The sequence below is a fragment of the Bipolaris maydis genome (genome assembly GCF_028858645.1).
Source record: "Bipolaris maydis strain C4 unplaced genomic scaffold PSV08scaffold_1, whole genome shotgun sequence".
Classification (NCBI taxonomy): Eukaryota; Fungi; Ascomycota; class Dothideomycetes; order Pleosporales; family Pleosporaceae; genus Bipolaris; species Bipolaris maydis.
In genome coordinates, this window is record NW_027093857.1 from 33,867 (window position 1) to 53,819 (window position 19,953).

The window sequence follows — 19,953 nt, forward strand, 5'->3', positions numbered from 1 at the left end:
GTTGACTTTACGTTGGACAGGCATATACAACGGAAGCAGAACATTCGACCTTGCGACTATCATCTACTAAACCACCAGTTTCCTAGTTGTAGACTAGTTACTTCATTCTGGCGTGGATGAATAGCAATGTAATGATAGCTCTGAAGTGAATCTAGCTGCTTCACAAGCTATGTACATGAATTCCACTATTAAGAACGAGGGCTTTATGTTCGGGTCATCTAGTCCCGTTCCCCATGTTATCACTCATGCTGTAGTAAGTGCACTGGGTAGAAGCAAAGACCTACAGTAGGTGCAAATCAAGAGAGGGATGTCTAACATGAAGATTCTCCAAAACTTATCAACGTGACTAAGAAGAAAAGGTTTGGAGGCGCCGATCCTGGTAATGTGGATGGAAATTTACTCATGACATAATTCATACTATGACCAATTGCTGTTTATGTGAAATCCCTGCTTTTGTTGACTATCTAGCAGCGACTGAAGAGACGCAAAGGCCACTATGGAAACAGTGAAATCTATGTCCGAGATAATGGCACGCGGTTCATTTCCTGAGCTAAGGTCATATATGTGGTTGTATATTCAAAGCACCAGTAGATAGCGTTTACACGAAGCAGTGGTATGTTCGTAATTTGCCGACCAAAAGTTCTAGCAGGCAGAAATTGGTGCATAGTTTAACCACGCTTGATAACAGGAACTATAAGTTTACCGCCGAGTAAAATTCTATTCGTGCCAGAGAGAAGATTCTCTGGCCTGTCCGGACCGACATGGCGCATAGGAGGAATAATCTCCTCCTCGTCGCTGGCACGCAATGCAATAGCGAGCCTGTGACCCGGTTCAATAATAATGGAGGTTGGTGGAATCGGAATTTTGACATCGTAATACTCGTTCTTCTCAATCAGTGCCGGCTTCATTTGATCTAAGATTGGCTTCTCTGAGGTTGATGTGTTACACAGCCTTCGGTGAGACAGACGGAACCAGCTTCGAACAAAGGACACGGCAGGCTCGTCGTGGTTGCCGCGAAAAACGAGCTTCTTGCCCTCTGGATCAATGACATGGAAGTAAACAAAGATGTCCATCTCCTGCGCGTCGGTGGATACAGTCAGTTCGAGGAAAGGGTAACCTAAGATCTCAAAGTTCTCCTTCATAGGCGCAGTCTCAAAGAAAGCCTTGCCTGATAGGCCGGAATACGTAATCGCTTCATTTTTGGAGGAAGGACTGTATTGCTCGAAAGACAGCGTCTCGTTTAGAGCCAGATAGAGAGGCGTGTAGGTGGCGTCTTTCGGTGGCCAGGATCTCTCCGTCCGATAGAAGTAGTGCGTACCTCGGCGGATAAGTAGGTCAATTCGAGGGGAATATTCTAGCCTGTTTTCCGTCTTGCCTTTGAGAAAGTAGTCAAGGAACTTAAGTTGTCTCTCGATCTGTACGGGGTCATAGTAAGCAGCCAGATGATTACCAGTATGCATCTCAAGAAATTTCCATTCTGAAGATGCCCTCTCGAATGAGGTTGGATTTCCAGGAAGATGCACCTCAGAGTCCATCCAGTTACCTGCAGTGAGGATTGGAACCTTAATCTTAGACAAATCTCTAGTGCGGTCAAACACAGGCCAAGGACCCTCGCTACGCCAGATCCAGTGACGGGCGAGGGTTTCGTAGTCAAAATGCTGCTTGAACAACTGCTCATCACTGAGACCTTCAATTTTTCCGTACTGTTGAGGAACGATGATGTTGTTGAACCAATGCTTCTGGAATCCAGAATGCCACAGGCCACCTTATCGGCACACATCTCTGTATAGATCCGTCAAGGCCTCATATGGAACGATAGCTGCGAGATGGGGTGGTTGATGCATCGCTGCCCAGTAACAGGACATGCCAAAGTAACTGATACCACACATGGCGACCTTGCCATTTGACCATTCCTGGGTACCAGCCCATTGAACTATATCATACGCGTCTGTATCACGTGGAGTCAACATGTTGCACATTTGATTAAAAGGGGTATACGCACCATTTCCTTCAGAGTCATCACCGATGAGGTCTGTCCGACCAATGCCGAAGGGATCAAGGACGCCAGGGCTACCACCTGACCCTCGGACGTCGCATCTTACGAGAGCATAACTATGATCCTTGCACTAAAAAGACATACAATATTAGCCATCAGACTAAGTCATTCTGTTCACAGCATAATCACTCACCCAAATGACTGGGTCCGGAGTTTCAAAGCATGCATCTGGCCCGAGTGGCTCAATAGCCTTAGCCATGTTTGAATACATGTCAGTGTGAGGCAGGCCAAATTCAGAGAAGTGAATGTCCTTGCCATAAGGACCCAAAGTGAGAAGGACGGGGAACTTCTCAGGATTGTCGCGCAAGGGCAAGTAAACGTTGCAGCAGATCACAGAGTCATCTCTGGTGGGAATGTAAATGTCCTTGATGCGCTTGTAGCCGTCACGAATATCCTCTTCCGTCTTGCGCCGAGGGACAGCTTGGAAATCCTTTGGATGCGGGAAAGACATGAATGGTATCAGATCCTGTTTAATGGCGAAGATAAATGTAAAAAGAGCTGTAGAAGGGCTCAAGATGTAAGCTGGTCTGGATTATTATGTAGGTGGATAAACATTATGCAACCACCATCGGCAAGATACACGGGCGGAACACCCGCGTTGCCCCGCAAAATGCCGTCATCAGGGCCTCTTTCAGTTTAAATCGTTGAGACTCTAACTTGATCGTTTATATCAATGCACATGTGATTGTCTGAGATCATGTACTTGATTACTCTTAATATCTCCCTCCCTTAACCGGTGAATTTCACACATCTCTTCTACAATGTCATCTGACCAGCCTATTATCCTCAAGCAGATCGCTTGACTGCGTCGAAAGTCCAACCTGACGCGTAAGAATCTCTTCGACTATCACTTTCGCATCCATGGGTCCCCAATCTCGACATCAATAGCATAAGTGAATATTTGGGCATGTTTGAGAGGTGAAGCAACGACTGCCTCTGTACTCTGTCGCTGGTCGTTGTAAGTGGCCGCGGGTACACTCCGGATAGGAAAGCTTTTCTTTGCGAGCGGTGGTATGTAGCTCGCACCTTGCAGCTCTAAGGCAAATGAGTTGCAGGGTATTGCAGCTAGGGTTAGAGCGATGAAGCTATAATCTATTTGCTAATACATCTTGAGCGCGGGGAATTGCATAGCAAGGGTGAAGACGATAATAGGATGAGAGAGAAGGAGAGGGTGTCCAATGCATAAAGCGCTCTCGATATTGCTTTTGACAATTGAGCACTAATAGCGCCTTACAGAACTATGATATTGGTATAACTAGTAAGAACTAATACATAATGGATTATGCTTTATGGAGATTTCGGAACATCTGGAGGCCGAGATATTTTGCTGATTGTATTTGGAACATCGACGGAAGAGTGAACTCTAATCATATGGTGCTCCTCCAGTAAGTCCCGGCGGAGGGCAGCTGGCTATACCACTGGTATGGTGAAGTGGGGCGATGCCGATATCTTTTCGGCAAAGCGTCGGCTGTTCGCCAACCTTTTGCATCCGGGCATAGCTGCGCAGAACGCGGCTGAAATCGAGTAGGAATCAAACAAACAAGCAAACAGTACTTCCCGATTAATGATGATGACATATAAGATTGCTTGGAGAGTTGCGCATATTCTGTACGCCAGAGTACTTTTGCGCCGTCAAAGACTGTGTTCATTTCCAGCTATCTTCTCAGCCTACACTTGGCAAATCCTTAATCCCCTTCTTCTCCCCCTCCTGCTTAACCAAAAACTTATATTGATCCTTCCGGTCCAAATACACCACCTTCGCACCCAACCCCGCCTTCTCAACCTCCTTCTTGAAGTCATCCAGCGGGCTCATGAAAAGATCATAATCATCATAATGAATCGGAATCGTCACATCCGGGTTAATGAGGTGCATCAACTCGACGCCCTGCTTCGCATCCATAGTAACCATCAACAACGGCATACTGGGTCCCGGAATCGTAGTCCCGCCCAAATGAACGAGCATGAGATCGATATCCATCCCTTCATAGCGCTGTGGTATTTCCTTGAGCTCGTCGACGAGAAGGGTGTCCCCGGTGATGTACACCATGTACCCGCTTGCGAAATCATCCGCGCTTGATGACGGTGGAGATGAATAGCCGAGCTCGATCATCCATCCGTTTGTCGGGGGTACGGCGCCGAGGATCTCGTTGGCCGCGTTGAGAGGACCCGGGGGAACGTGTTTTCCCGGCATGCCGGTTATTTTCAGACTTGGTGTTGTACTTATCGTGCCAGTCTTGGGGTGCACGTCGACAATTAGGCTGTCCCAGAAGTTGAGCGCGTGCACATTGGTAAACGAGTCCGCGCCTTTGTTCGTGAGACAGCTGTGGGCGTGGGGCGTGGTGATGATCGGAATATCACGGGACAGCTTGTCTTCGACGAGCCGGTCGAAGTGGTCTTCATGATAATGTGAAAGCAGTATGGCATCGATGTGCGGCAGCTCTTCGATGTCGATGGCGGGATTGGTGCGCCGGGTTGCGCTGACGCCGGGGCCGAGGTGCACGTGATCGCCTGCGTGGAGAAAGTTGGGGTCAGTGAGAATGCGCAGGCCTTCCCATTCTAGGATCGTGGTTGCGGTGCCGACGAAGAAGAGGGAGGCGTTTGTTGAGGCGTCTGGCGCGTTTGCTGGGTGGATTCTTGTTCCTTGGGCTTCTGGGAGGGCGGCGGGGACGGATCGGCTGTCTTTTAAGGGCTTGACTCCGGACCCGGGGGTGAGTTGAAGGTGCTTCATGGTTGCGGATGCTTAGAAATGGTATATATGGATTCTTGAACGCTGTGTTACGGGTTCAAGTCGGCGAACTTGGAGTTGATGTCTGCTGGACTTACGCACGCGCAGAGTAGTATGAATTGTAGAGAGGAGGAAATGGGCAGAAGATGAAGAAGAGAAAGCACAACTGTTGCACAAATAGAGGCATGTCCTGAGCCATGTTGACGATTAATGACGACAGCAACCCTAAGTTAGCACGGGCCATACCCACGAACATCAACTCTCCCCCCTAGTCTATCCAATAACTCACGCTATATAAGTCGCATGATAAAAGATTTTAGTGCATGAAACGCGTACGAGATTTCCACATTTAACGTGAAAGTTGCATCTATTTAAACATTGTTATAACGGTATTCAAAGTGATATTTCGGGTGTAGACTGTAGAGCAGCATTTACAACAATTATCTACTTCACTTTAGGGTAAGGTGTCCGACGAGTTTCCGTTGAACACGTTGCTAGTGCCATCGAAACAGAGAACAAGCTTCCTCGGGGTGCGCGTACCGGCCTCCGCATCCTTTTCATTAGTATAATGAGGCATAATAGTATACGTTACGATATCGAAATATCGAAAATGAAGACTGTCAGTCTAGAGAAGGTAGAAAAAGGTTGAAGTTTGGAAGATTGAAGCGATACTGTTTTGTGAAACACAGTATGAAAAATTGATAGTTTCTTTAGTAAGATTTTACAAAAACAAATAGCATAAAACAGTGCGTTAATTTTGAATCAAGTTGGAGAAGCTTAGATGAGTAGTAGCATGTGTATTGCAAAAAGATTTAGGTGACTTAGAATCTCATTCTAAGCTCACGTGCCCACATGTGGGCACGACAGTGGGAAGGATGCTGAGTCCGAAGTTGTTTGGAGAAAAACAGATATTACCGTGCTCCCGCATATTAAACTACATACTTTTTTTCAGATAAATGAATCTCGGCAATCTTAAAACTAGTCTGATTGGTCGATATAGCATGAACAGGCGGTGAGACAGCACCTGTGTACGGACGATTTTGGAACGAAAGGTTGAAGAAGTAAACTGGTGGGTAACTACCATCAAAAGAACATCAATTACCCACCATCCCTACCACCATCTTTCGTTATTAAACGGGAAGGGCCGGTCCGAGCCTTGTTGAGAGGGATTGCCGTCGTGGCTCCCCTCAGATGCCGCCTGGGCGTTATAACTTCACCGCCAGAATTCGGCGGGGGGTTTTTTTTTGGCGGGGTAAGCTGCGAAAGGATCACTAAAAGAAGCAGGTAGTGCATGACGATGATTCGACCGGACCCTGCGTCGGGTAGAGCAATCAAATATTAACTTTTTTCGCGTTGGCAAGGCAGGCGAGGGTCCCGTCAGCCCCATGACTGGACCCTATTTCTACATTCTGCCTAGTCTCAAGCTGCGACTACTACATTCCGTTCTTACGTAACCTATTAATGAATGTAGTTACGGATTGAGGATACCTGTATGTGACTGAGCGCCATGGGATTGTGTATAAGAGTCCGCTATTCCATGCATCTTGTCCTTATCCAAATCACTCTGGATTCTCAATCACCTTTTTTGCATTATGGTTGTCAACAATTTGGAGCTCGGTGTGGCTGCGCTTGCCAGTGCAGCAACAGTTGTACTGTATAATTACTCCGGTGACATCGCCAAAGCCACAGCACCGGATCACAAGTATCAGGCAGGCGAAGACTATCATAGCGAGAAAAAGAAGGCCAAGAACTTCTTTGCCGACCCAAAAGCGATTACTGCCGCTCTTCTCCGTGACTATGCTTCAGTCCGGAGTAAGATCAAGCCTCACGAACTTCTACCCATCGTTCAGGATCTTCTTAAGAAGGGCGAGCCCATCGATGATAAGGCTGGGTCGACAGAGAAGCTGATCCACGTCCTTACTACGTTACCTGAAGGGTCACAAACGAGAATCAACCTGACCAACAAACTGATTGACACTCTATGGGACAACCTTCAGCATCCCCCATTGAGCTACATGGGCGGTTCCCTCAAAGTTAAGATTGAGGGAGACAAGACAGAAGTGAGGTTGACCGACACCATCACGTACAAGTCACCTGAGAATGGTGTGGAAATCACAGAGACGATGCCCCTGCGGCCACATGCCATGCACCAGTACCGAACCCCCGACGGGAGCTACAACAACATCCTAAGCCCTGATCTTGGTCGCGCAGGTACTCCATACGCGAAGTCGGTGCTAACATCAAAAAAACTTCATGGAGTAAAACCGGATCCAGGGCTTCTCTTCGACTTGCTCATGGCTCGTGAGGAAGGCACTTTCAAAGAGAACCCCGCGGGTATCTCATCGATATTGTTCTACCATGCGTCCATCATCATTCACGACATTTTCAGGACCAACAGAACGAACATGAATATATCAGACACATCTTCGTACCTCGACTTGGCGCCACTTTATGGCTCTAGTCTTGCAGACCAGCTGGAGATCCGTACAATGAAGGAAGGCAAGCTGAAGCCTGACACTTTCCACGAGAAGCGCCTGTTGGGCCAACCCCCAGGTGTCAACGTTATGCTCATCATGTACAGTAAGTTTTCGACGTATCAAAGATTCATGTGAAACAAATACACTGACTTGGTAATTCCACCTCTACAGACAGATTTCATAACTATGTGGCCGAAATCCTTCTGAAAATTAACGAGAATGGGCGATTTACTTTGGCGAAATTCGAAAATCCATCGCCTGAAGACATTGCCAGAGCTGTGGCTAAACAGGATCACGATTTGTTCAACACTGCTAGACTGATTGTTGGCGGTCTCTACATCAATATCTGCCTTCACGACTATCTCCGTGCTATCACTAACACACATCACTCTGACAGTAATTGGACTTTGGATCCTCGCGTTGACATTGACAAGCACTTTGACCCTAATGGCGCTCCGCGTGGCATTGGAAACCAAGTCAGTGTCGAGTTTAATCTGCTCTACCGTTTCCACTCCTGCATTTCCAAGAGAGACGAGAAGTGGACCGAAGACTTCTTCCAATCAGAGTTCCCAGGAAAAACTATAGACGAAATCAACAAGCTTGACTTATACGAGTTGTTAGGTGGTTTGCAAAAGTTCTTCGGCAATGTGAATCCAGACCCAAGTAAGCGAGAGTTCGGCGGTCTGCGAAGACAAGAAAACGGCATGTTCAATGATGAAGAACTTGTCAGAGTGATGAAGGAAGGCATGGAAGATCCAGCAGGATGTTTCGGCGCCCGCAATGTCCCCAAGGCTCTTCGCGTGGTTGAGATTCTGGGCATTGTGCAAGGGCGGAAATGGCAAGTTGCAAGCCTCAACGAATTCAGGGAATTCTTTGGGCTCAAGCGCCATGCCACATTCTCGGACATCAATTCCGATAAGGATATCGCCAGCGTGCTAGAGAAGCTATATACCCATCCGGATATGGTAGAGATGTATCCTGGCATCATGATTGAGAACCACAAACCGGCTATGGATCCAGGCTGTGGCATTTGCCCTACGTATTCTGTCGGCCGAGCCGTTCTCTCTGATGCAATTACCTTGGTCCGTTCTGATAGATTCAACACTCTGGACTATACCGTTAGCAATCTCACGGCATGGGGTTACAACGAGGTCCAACAGGACTACAAAACTTTGGGCGGCTCCTTGTTCTACAAACTCATCCAACGTGCATTGCCAGGCTGGTTCCCGTTTAACTCACTGCATGTCATGCAGCCCATGTACACTAAGAAAGCGAATGAGGCTATTGCAAAAGAGATTGGTACCATCAGTCTCTACACAGAGGCTGATCCCAAGCCTCCACGACCCGTTCATGTGCTCGCTGAAGGAATTTCTGTTAGAGAAGTCCTGCACGATGAACGATTCGTCGTGCCTTGGCTTCCTGCTGTTAATGATCTCTTCCCAGGCTCAGGCAAAGACTTTAGTTGGTTTATGCTTGCTGGTGATAAGCCTGAGAATGCTGCACAGAAGCGCATGGTACAAGAAGTCTTCCATAGCATACCAGGATTTGAAGCCGCCATCTCGAGCTTTGTCGCTGAAGTGGGCTCCAAACTTCTAGCCAAGGAAACCTTCAAAATGAAGGAAGGCCTGAACCAGATCGACATCATCCGCGACATTGCAATTCCAATGAATGCCCAGTTGCTTTCAGATATCTTTTACCTCGACCTCCGTACTGATGAGAACAAGAGCGGCTCGCTATCGACAGCTGAGTTCTACAAGCATCTACTCAATATCCGTATATGGGGCGTGAACAACAACGATCCCGCAATGGCTTGGAACCGGCGGCGATGGGCCCAAGAAGGTGCCGCCATCATGACTAAATCAGGGCGCGATCTGGTCCGAGATGTAGCAAACGAGAAGGGGGCCTCGGGTTTTGCTGGCTATCTTGCCTCTGCAATCTCGGACAAGCACAAATCTCGAAGCTCTGAAATCAAGCAAAATTCCCTTCGCTCGTGTGGGCACAAGATTGTGCAGGGCTTCCTTTCCAAAAGCATAAGTCCGGAGAAGACAGCCGATATTTGCTGGTTGACGGCCTTTGGCGGAATTGGTGTACCGGTTACAACAGTAAGTTTGTCCAAGCAATCAAGCAGAATTGTGCAGCTAACGGATGGGCTAGCTTTGTGAGATTATGCAATTCTTCCTCAATGAGAATAACAAAAAGCACTGGTCTCAGGTGCAGTCAATCGCAGCGGCCGGTGATGATCAGACGCTACGTTTGTACACGCTCGAGGCCATGCGCCTGACAACGGCACAGCGCAATCTTCGCATTGCGACACAACCTGCGATGATTGATGGGAAAGACATCAAGCCCGGCGACGCCGTTTTGCTACTTCTTGGTCAGGCTGGACGGGACCCAAGCGTTGTACAAGATGCCGACAAATTTATCCCAACCCGCAAGCAGGATGGCCTGATTACACCTTTCAGTACCGGTCCTCACGACTGTGTAGGTCGCCAGATTGCCATGAATTTCATCGTTGGCATGGTGAAGCTATTTGCTGGACTAAAAGATCTACGGCCTGCTCCAGGACAAATGGGAATAGTCAAGACTATTCAGGTTGGCACAGAGAGATGCTATCTCAATGACAGTTGGAGTTGGCTTTCCTTCGATGCATCCAGTAAGTCTTATCCATCTCGACTTCGAGCCTCGAGCTTTAAAGCCTTCTAAATACATTCGGTTGGTTAACAATACTTCTAGCCTGGAAGCTTCATTTCAGTGGGCATGGTAAAGGTTCCTTCAAGGCCCCACCGGCGCACATCGGTGAGAATCTTGAACTCAGCCAAATAGAGGCAATTCTGGGCAAAAACAAGGACGAAAAAAATCTCATAGATTAAAGTAGAGATATTTGTCGGGGTCAGGGCCAATGCTGGCTTTGTTCTGCATACGGCTAAACGACCACATATTGGACTCTTTAGGATTTAGACCGTGCAGCCAACGCAGCGTGTCTATAGAGAGGATTTATGTCAGTGCAACAAACAGTGATTAATTCTCCTCTTCATGCTGTTTTCTATCCTCGGAGTCATCGTACAAGAGTGATAGATAGTTGTAGATGTGTTCGCCATGATGCGTCTCCTAAGTCAAAGTCGCATCAACTTGCTCGGTATCAATAGCACGTTGCATGGTAGGCCCATATCTCACCGTTGATACTGCTGAGAGCAATATCACAATTATATTTACAGGGTAAGTGAGGTATTTGTTGCGATTCAAAATTCCTATCACGTGTCTTTTCTACCAACTTTATAGTACTATCATAAGACCGCCTATACCAGCCCTGCGATTGGTACATCAATGCCGGTGCTTAGGTACCTATTTATCACTGTTATGCCATTGTAGTCCTGTGTCAGCTATTGGCTCTATAGGACTTCAGCCGACGGCCATTCTATCTATTTATTCGCAATTTAGTACTTTATGCTGTGTGTTACCTGAAACAGCAAGAAGTATCTTCTCCCCGGGTATAACAATAGAAAGATAGGAAACCACTTAGGGTCCTAATCGGAAGGATGATGATCGCGGGGCGAAATCACGTAACCTAGCAACCCGCCAAAGCATAGCCTCTAGAAGGCTATAGTAGAAAGAGAGGCCAACGTCCTCCCAAACCTCCCGCTAAGACAGGAGGTTAGGGAAGACAGGATTAAAGGCAATCAAGTTATAAGATTTGGGGAGCTTCGCGGACAAGAACTAAATATTCAGTTAGAGTGAATTAAGACGAATCATTAAGGAGTACTTAGGGTTTGAGCGAGTTTATATACTCTATACACGTGACTAAGGCTGCCCTGGCCTAAGGGGTACCAGACAGATCCCTGAGAGTCGTCCTCTGGCTCCTAATATCGCGACATATTATTATTATTCCATTATAGTCCTGTATCAGCCGTTGGCTATGTAGGACTTTGGCCAAAGGCCGTTCTATCTAACTAGTTACAATTTAGTACGTTGTGCTGTATTGCGTGACTGTGGTGCTTCGGCCTATATCTAGCTATGCTATTACTAGCTTTCTAGACGCCTAGTGCTAAAGAGCAGTTTAGTAACAGGGAGAGATGTAGGGCAGCTAGGCTGCCTTCCAGCAGGCTCTCTTAGGGGAGAGAAAATAGCGCTACTAAAATTAAATTCTCTTTTGTTTATCTTTTTTTTTTTTTTTTTTTTTTTTTCCCTTCTTTTCCTTCTTTTCTCTTGTTTTTTCCTTCTAGCCTTTATAGCTAAGATGCCATTTTCTTGTTCCTATCCGCGTGCTAGTAATAAAAGCTAAGGTAGCTTCTATACTGCTCGTGGTATAGAGTAAGAGTAGGAGTTTAAGTACTTTTTAGTTAAGAGTCTTTTTAAGCTGGTTTCTTTCTGCGCTATAGAAGCCGCAGTATAGAAGTAAATGTTCTACTATTTGCGGTTTCCTACATCTACAAAGGTCGCATTCTCTTCTCTTTATTCTCTTTAGGTAAGAGTTAAGGTATCTATATTTTATTTTAAGAGAGTAGAAGGCGCTTAAAATATCTCTTTTTATACCTCTTAGAATTACTAGTTAGTTTTTAAGCTTTAGATCGAAGATAGCTCTATAGCTAGTCTTCTTTTTTTTTACTTTTTCCCTATACTTTCTCTACTCTTCCGCTTAGCTAGCTCGTTATAGGAGCTTAATCTTAGTGCCTAGGAAGGCTAGGCTTATTTATAATTTTTTTAGTGTTTATTTAGTAGCTTCCTTTACTAAGAAGTCTACTTTTTTATTTCCTTCTATATCTGTATAGCCAGGAGCCCATTTTAAGAAGATCTTTACTTTTCTATTTAAGATAGCTTTAGTAGCTTTTTAGTATTAAATTATCTACTATTAGCCTAGCTTATTTAATAGACTTTAGAGCCTATAGATAGTAGCTTAGTTATTAGCGTAAACGTGGATATTCTAGTTTTTTTAGGCTGTTTTAGCAGCGTATTTAAACGCTGCTATAATACCTTTAAGCTCTCTATTATAGACTAGTTACTACTTACCTATATTCTTTATCTCTATATAGATTTCTTCTTAGTTTAGGTTATATATAGCTAGGCCTACTCTTATCCTCTCTTTATCTTTAGTTTTAGAGGCGTCTAAGTAGATTACTATAGAGTTATCCTCTATTATTTAGATATAATTCTTATATATAGCAGCCTCTTTTTCTTTAGATTTCTTTAATATAGAGATATTATAGTTAAGAGAATCTTATAGTCTAAACTTATATAAAATAATCTCTTCTATCTCTTTAGTAGATAGAATAGAGCTCTTAATAGCGCGTAGCTATTTTAGTTTTTTTAGCTATTTTAATTATTAAAGGGTTGTTTATAGCCTTATAATAGCTTTTATAATTAGATAAGTTAGAGCTAGTTATATAGCTTATAGAGCGTATTTTTAATTTATTTAGCTTAGCTATATAGCTAGTAATAGTAAGCTAGCTTTAATATTTGTTAGAATAGCTAGAGCTATTCTAAATACTTCTAGTACCTTTCTATAAGCTACATTGTGCAGTAGTTAAAGCTAATCTTTAATAAAGCTCTAGTTGCGCTAATAGATTAGCGACCTATAGTCTATAATACTAGTAACGTATACTAGGTATAGTTGTCTAATAGTAAAGGGAGATAGCCTATAGTTAATATTAGCTAGTCTCCCTAGTCTATTAAAAGCTATTTTTACTTAGCTAGCTCTAATAGCTACATGCTCTCTAAAGGATAGCTTATTATTAAGGTATACCCCTAGCTACTTAATTATATCTTTATAGTATATTTTCTTCTTACTAGAGAGTTCTAGAGGTATTTCTATTCTTCTTTTATTTTTTATAAAGTAGATTAGCTCTATCTTTACTATATTAAATTTAATTATTAGTTATTTTTCTTTTATAACTAGTTTATTAACTTTACGTTATAGTATCTTTATATTTTTCTTAATAGATATTAATAAGGTTATAATTAAGATATTATTAATATAGGATAGCTAGAATCTATCTATTTAAGAGAATAGATCTTTAATATAGATAAGAAAGAAGATTAGTAAGACTAGGCTGCTCTATAGAATACCTACGTTAATCTTACTAAACTCTTCTATTTAGCTATTAAAGGTAAGCCTTAGAGATCTATTAGAGAGAAAGGTTTTAGCCTAAGTAATTAAGCTAATAAGTAGACTTAGTCTTTTTAGTATATTTAGAAACTAATTATATAAAATATAGTTAAACGCTCCTTTAATATCTAGAAAGACTATTAATATAGTATAGCCTTATTATTTTTAGTACTAGATCTAATCTATAAGAAGTAGAGCTGCGTCTATAGCTAATTTCTTTAGTCTTTCTCTTATCTATAAGTTATATAGAAGGTTAGTAGTCTTAGCTAGATAGCTAAGTCTTTTAGCTATTATCTATTCTATTACTTTCTTTAAATAGCTTAGTAGAGTAATTACTCTATAGGCCTTTAAGATAGAATAGTTAGGTTTAAATAGCTTCTTAAGAATAGCTCCTATAGCTCTTCTCTAGTAAGTTAGATAGTATCTATAGTTAAATATTAGTAAGTAGACTTTAAAGAACGTATTTAGTTAGGCTTAGTAGGCAGCTATAATAATTTCCTATAATAAAGCGTCTAGGCTAGATAAGCTACTTTTAACCTTATTAGAATAGGCGCGTTCTAGCTTAGTTATTAATAGTACTAGCTACTTCTATTCTTTCTCTTAGTAGTTATTAAAGCTTAGTAGTGCTATACTTAGTAGTAGTAGAAATAATACTTTTCTAAAGGCTTTATATTTTCCTTTAAAAGAGGTTTCTAGCGTTTCTCTTTAGATAAAAGAGATTCTTTCTACTTTCTTCTCTTTAGTATAGTTTATAGCTTTAAAAATAAATTATAAGTCTTCTTTTTTAAGAAAGTTATTTTAGTGCTCTTTTTTAGCTTTCTTAATTACTACTTAGTATACTATTCGCGCTAGAAGGAAGTCTCTTTTAAAGAGATAGGCTTCTTTTATAGATATAGCTTAAAGCTATTACGTAAATACTCTTTAGTAGTAAGATACCTTTCTTTATAGCTTAGTTAACTTCTAGCTCTACTAAGGCTTTACTTTTAGCTCTTATTTTAGTTATAAAATAGCTTTATCTATAGCTTATTAGATTACTAGCGTAATAGCGTCTCTAATTACGTTTAGTTATAGCTTAAGCTTATTATTTTAGTCTAGGAGTAGGTTTTTTAAATCTACTTTTCTTAGTTAGCTAATCTAATCTAAAGATTATAGAGCTATATTACTCTAAATAGCTTTATCTAGCTCTTTTCTAAATAGGTTCTAGTTTACTTATTTTATATTATATCTTATTTAGTGTTACAAGTAACAAGAAGGATTCTCTCCTTGACAAATGACGAGACGGCTGAAGGCCTACGGACGTCCACGTCAGAAGGTAATAGGGCATCGCGGGGCTCGAGGTCACGTGATGTGCCATCCCGCCAAGGCTGGCCATCCGGGATGGCAGTACATGAAGGGATGGCAATGCCATCACAACCATCCCGCCAAGATGGGATGGACGGGATGGCAGGACTGGAAGCAATGAGGATATAAGAATGGATGGATTTCGTTATTACTCTCGTTGTGGTCAACTCAAATTGTACTTTCTTACTAGTTACTTTACTTAACAAGATTGTTACCTGTTAGTCTATTTAATATAGATTAGTAGTTGTCGAACCTTTTGTTACCTTCTATTCAAGCACACCACTCCACTGCATCGCCAGACAATCTCTCACGGAACACTAGCGTAATACTCGCCTGCCTTAGTGCGGACCAGGACAGAGAAGTATAGATCCCAACCCCGTGTAACATTTAGTTAGTAAGGCTATTAACTAGGTCCTTTATTATCTAGATTAAGAAGAGTATCTTATAGTAGTTAGATCCTATTTCTATTATTATTTACTAGTCTCTTACTTTCGCGGCTAGATCTAGTATAGCGATAGTTAGATCTAGTATTATTTCTCTAGATAGATATAGTCTAAAGAAAGTAGCTATTCCTAGCGTGTTAAGAAGGCTAAGGTCTTAGTCTTCTATCTAATCTACTAATAGCTAGCTATCTTAGCTAGTTTTATAGCCTAGGTCCTACTAAGGGTAGTACTTATTAGCGTCTATTAGTAGTAAGGTAAATATTAGTAGCTAAGTATTAGTAAGTAATCTTTAAAAGGTTTTTATATTTTCTACATTTTTTTAGTTATATATATTATAGATATTAAACTTTAAGTATTCTTCTTAAATTATAATAGTAATAGCGTTAGAGTTAGCTATTTCCTTTTACTAGCTAACTTTTACTATTAGAGATCTAGATATATAAAATAGAGCTCTTAGGTGGAGGTTTAGGTCTGCTTTTAGAAAGATTTAGTAGAAGCTTTAGTAGGCTATTAACCTTAGAGCTTTGTAGTTATTACTACTAGAAGGTGTAATCTATAGCTCTTAGATTATAATAATATTTACTTTAAGTTTAATTACTAGTTATAGCGTTAACTCTATAGCGTGTATACTTTTATTTAAGTTTACTTATAGTACTTTAAAGTTTTCTACTATTATTTAATAGATAGAAATACTTTATAGTCTTTACTATTAGTAAAGTAGAGTTATTTATAGTTTTTATATTTTAGTAAGGTATAGTTATAGGCCTTCTCTTTAGTTTTGCAAATACTATAGTTATACTAAGTAGTTAGGTAGTTTTTAGCGTAAAACTAGTAGCTAGCTAGGTTTCTATACCTACTATAGTTGTGTCTAAATCCTTAGCACTTACTATATTACGTAGTTAGTAAGATTTAGTAGTATTTCTTTACCTAAAGGGACTAGCTAAGAATTATTATTCTACTACTAATTTTCTTTACCTTTTCTTTAGATTTAAACGTAATTATAATAGAGCTTATTTACTTATTCTTCTAGCTTCTAGATAGCTAGTATAGATTACTAATAATTATTTAGTTCTTATTATACGTTAGGATCTTTATATAGAGTAGCTAAAGGCTTTTAGCTCTATTAAAGGTTATTAGTACTCTATATATAATAAGTTTTATCTAAGATTCTAGCGGCTAGGCTTTTTTAATTAGAAGCTAGCTTTACTATATATTAACTTACTTTAGAAGAAATTTACTTAAGTATCCTTTAGTAGTTATAAGGATAAGGTTGTTTCTTTTACTTATTAAAACCTACTAGATAACTAGGCTAGTAATACCTGCCTTTTAAAAGGCTTAGTTAATCTTATTTCTAACTAGTAGAGGGCTAATTATTTAGCTGTCTTCTAGTGTAACTAGCGTCTAGTAGTAAGATACTAGTTTCTTAGCCTATTATATTAGCTTCTTCTTTAGCTATACTATTATTTAGGCCTAGTTTAAGTTATTTACTATAACTATAGCGTAGGAGATTAGAGCTAGCTTTTAAGCTAGCTAGGGTGTTAGTAAAGCTTTAGAAGCTACTATTATAGCTTATTTAAGCGTCTTTATTACTTATTAAGACGCGTTTATAAGTGTAGCTAAGTAGTAAGCTAGTTTCGTAAATAGCTTTTCTATAATTTAGTTAGCTACTCTACCTATTTTAGTATAGTCTCTAAAGACGTCTAGTAGCTCTAGTAGCTTATTTTAGGCTATATAAGATTCTTCTATTATAGAGGCCTAGAGAATTAGGTCTCTAGCCTAATAGATTACCTATTTAGCGTTCTTAGCAATTAGTTTTAGGCTAGAGGTGTTTTAGTATAGGTTTCTATCTCTATAGGTAGTCTCTAGCGAGAAGTTAGCGTATTACTTATTTAGTAGTAGTATTAGTATTTTAAATACGCTTAGTATTTGTTAGTTTTAAGTAGGGGTAGCTAGTAGGGACTCTACGTCCATTTCTTTATTAATTTAAGCCTTTAGTCCTTAGCTCTCTTACCTATTTTCCTGCGTATTTACTATAATAGTATCACTATTAGGCGGTATTTTATTACTAAGCTTTTTTTCTTAGTAAGCTATAGAGTAGTCTATATGTTTTTGTTTTCGTGAGTAAGACGTGTTTAAATTAGCTACTTTACTAGCTTCTAGCTCTATAGCGCATAAGCTATATAACTTAGCTCTAGTTATAATTAATTTCTTAAGATGGATTTGTATATAATAAGCTAAAATTATACCTATTCTAGAAAACTTAAATTTAGAATAGGTGTAATATTATAATATAAGAATAGGTAGATTTTATTATTTACTCTTGTTATAGATAAGTTGAACTATACTTTCTTACTAGTTTCTCTACTTAATAAGATTATTACTTACTAGTCTATTAAATAGATAAGTAGCTATAAAACCTTTTATATCTTTATATAAGTACGCTACTCTACTACATTACTAGATAAATACTCACGGGGCTATATACGTTATCCTACTAGCCCTAACCTAGAATAAGCTTAGGGAAGTTTTAGTACCTAACCTATCTAATAAAGGTTTAGGCTAGTTTTTAAATAAGTTACGTAGTTTTTAGTTATACCTTATTTAAAATTATAATTAAAGCTTGTTTAAGCATTTTAATTACTAATTAGGAGGCGTTTGCGAACATCGCTAAGTAGTAAGCTAATTTAGTAGATAGCTTTTCTATAATTTAGTTCTCTACTCCGCTTATTTCTATATTGTCTATAAAGACGTCTAATAACTCTAGTAACTTATCTTAAGCTAATTAGAACTTTTATATATATAATAGTAGCTTAGATAATAAGGTTGCTAGCCTAATAGACAGCCTATTTAGAGTTTTTAGCAACTTCGTTTAAGCTAGAGGTACTTTAGTAGAGGTTTCTATCTTTATAGATAGTCTATAGTAAAAAGTTAGTATATAATTTATTTAGTAGTATTATTAGTATCTTAAACGCACTAGGTGTTAATTAATTTAGGTAGGAGTAGCTAGAGTTAACTATATATCTATATCTCTATTTATAATAGGCTACGCCTAATATAGTAAATATACGTAATAATATTATGTTTATATTACACGGGTTTTAGGTCTATACTACTCTAGTTAAGTCCGCTCCTATAGTTAATAAGCCTTACGTTAGTGTTCTGTAAAGTTTATCTAGTAAGATAGTAGAGTAGTATACTTAGATAGAAAGGTAATAAAAGGTTAGATAACTTAATCTATATTACTTATTATAAGTAATAAGAAGGATTCTCTCTTTAACGCGGAATAATAAGGTTAAAGACTAACTACGTCTATATTAGAAGGTAATAACTATTATAGGGTAAGAAGTTACGTAATATATACTCTTACTAAGAGCTCTGCTCTTAGAGTATAGAGGGCCTTAGAAAAATTATACTCCTAATACTTCTATAAGAAAGGGAGAATAAAGAGTACTAAGATAGAAGTAATAAGGATATAAAGATAAATAGATTTTATTATTTACTCTTATTATAGTTAACTTAAATAGTACTTTCTTACTAGTATCTTTACTTAATAAGATTATTACCTATTAGTCTATAGTAATATAGATTAAGTTATCTAACTTTTTATTACTTTCTTATTTAAGTATACTACTCTACTATCTTACTAGATAAACTTTATAGAATACTAACGTAAGGCTTATTAGCTATATTAGTAGACCTAACTAGAGTAGTATAGACTTAAACTCTATATAATACTTTAATTACCTATAGATTTAGTAGACTTAAGAAGATTAATATTAGAACGCCTAATTAAGATTTAAAGATATCTTACTATTACTCTTAGTTATAGGCTAGCGTTAGTAGACTAGTTTAGAGTTCTAGATAAGAGCCTAATCTAGTAATTAATAACGAAATACTAACTCTAAGTAATAAAGAGGTAGATGATAACGCGTATAACTTATAAGAATTATAGAATCTTAAGTACTAGACTATAATCTATATATAGTAGATAGCTAAAATATAAGTAATAATTAATTAGCTTATAAGTTAGCTAATAGCTATACTAAATAAAAAGCCTATTAAGAAACTTAAGATAGTAACCTTAGATAAATACAATAGTAACTAAGAAGAGTTATAGACGTTCCTTATTAATATTAAGTTATACTATAGCTATAATAATATACTAAATAATAAAGAAAAGATACTTATAGCTAATACTTATATAAAGGGAAAAGTAGTAAGCTAGATATAACCTTATATAGAGGACTTTTTAATAGATATTAATAATAAAGAAATAAAAGATAAGATATATACTTTATTTAGTAGTTAAGCTAACTTTAAAAAGGAATTAAAATATATCTTTAGAGAGGTAGATATAGAAAGCTAGGTAAAGAAAGCTATATCTCGCCTAAAGTAAACTAAAGTAGTTTTAGCTTATATAGTAGAGTTTAAGTAACTATAAATATAAATTAATTAGAATAATTTAGCACTCTAAATAATATATAAAGTAGGTTTAAAGGAAAATATTAAGAATATACTTATATACTATAATAAGCTAAAGAATATATACTTATTAATTAAGTTAGTAATAAGAATTAATATATAATTATAAGAATAAAAGAAAGCCTAGAAAGGAAATAGACTAGGGCTACTCTTTACTAATACCTAAAAGTATTAGAGTAATTAGAATTATAATAGAGATATATATATAACTAGTAAAATATAAGATAAGTTTAAGAATAAGAATAAAGCTAGAGGAAAGTTTAATAATAGTCTTTCTAAGAAAGAACGCTAAAAGCGTTATAATAGTAAGGTATGCCTCTACTATAGTA

At 39.1% G+C, this 19,953-nt stretch overlaps 3 protein-coding genes across 3 annotated transcripts; 1 reads left to right on the top strand and 2 right to left on the bottom strand.

The window, feature by feature from the left end:
- Positions 1-668: 668 nt before the first annotated feature.
- On the bottom strand, positions 669-2,507 carry PSV08DRAFT_169718 (Alpha/Beta hydrolase protein; the record flags this gene model as incomplete). The annotated part of the gene is made up of 4 exons (XM_014217147.1): positions 669-1,739; positions 1,779-1,948; positions 2,003-2,126; positions 2,190-2,507. 4 exons carry the CDS (start codon positions 2,505-2,507, stop codon positions 669-671), a joined length of 1,683 nt encoding a protein of 560 aa, XP_014072622.1.
- Positions 2,508-3,645: 1,138 nt separating this feature from the next.
- PSV08DRAFT_357673 (beta-lactamase-like protein) lies at positions 3,646-4,993 on the bottom strand. Its single transcript, XM_014217148.1, has one exon. The coding sequence runs from the start codon at positions 4,782-4,784 to the stop codon at positions 3,720-3,722; it is 1,065 nt and encodes a 354-aa protein (XP_014072623.1). The 5' UTR covers positions 4,785-4,993; the 3' UTR covers positions 3,646-3,719.
- Positions 4,994-6,373: 1,380 nt separating this feature from the next.
- On the top strand, positions 6,374-10,128 carry PSV08DRAFT_242213 (heme peroxidase; the record flags this gene model as incomplete). The annotated part of the gene is made up of 4 exons (XM_014217149.1): positions 6,374-7,361; positions 7,430-9,360; positions 9,413-9,911; positions 9,992-10,128. 4 exons carry the CDS (start codon positions 6,374-6,376, stop codon positions 10,126-10,128), a joined length of 3,555 nt encoding a protein of 1,184 aa, XP_014072624.1.
- Between the last annotated feature and the right edge of the window lie 9,825 nt (positions 10,129-19,953).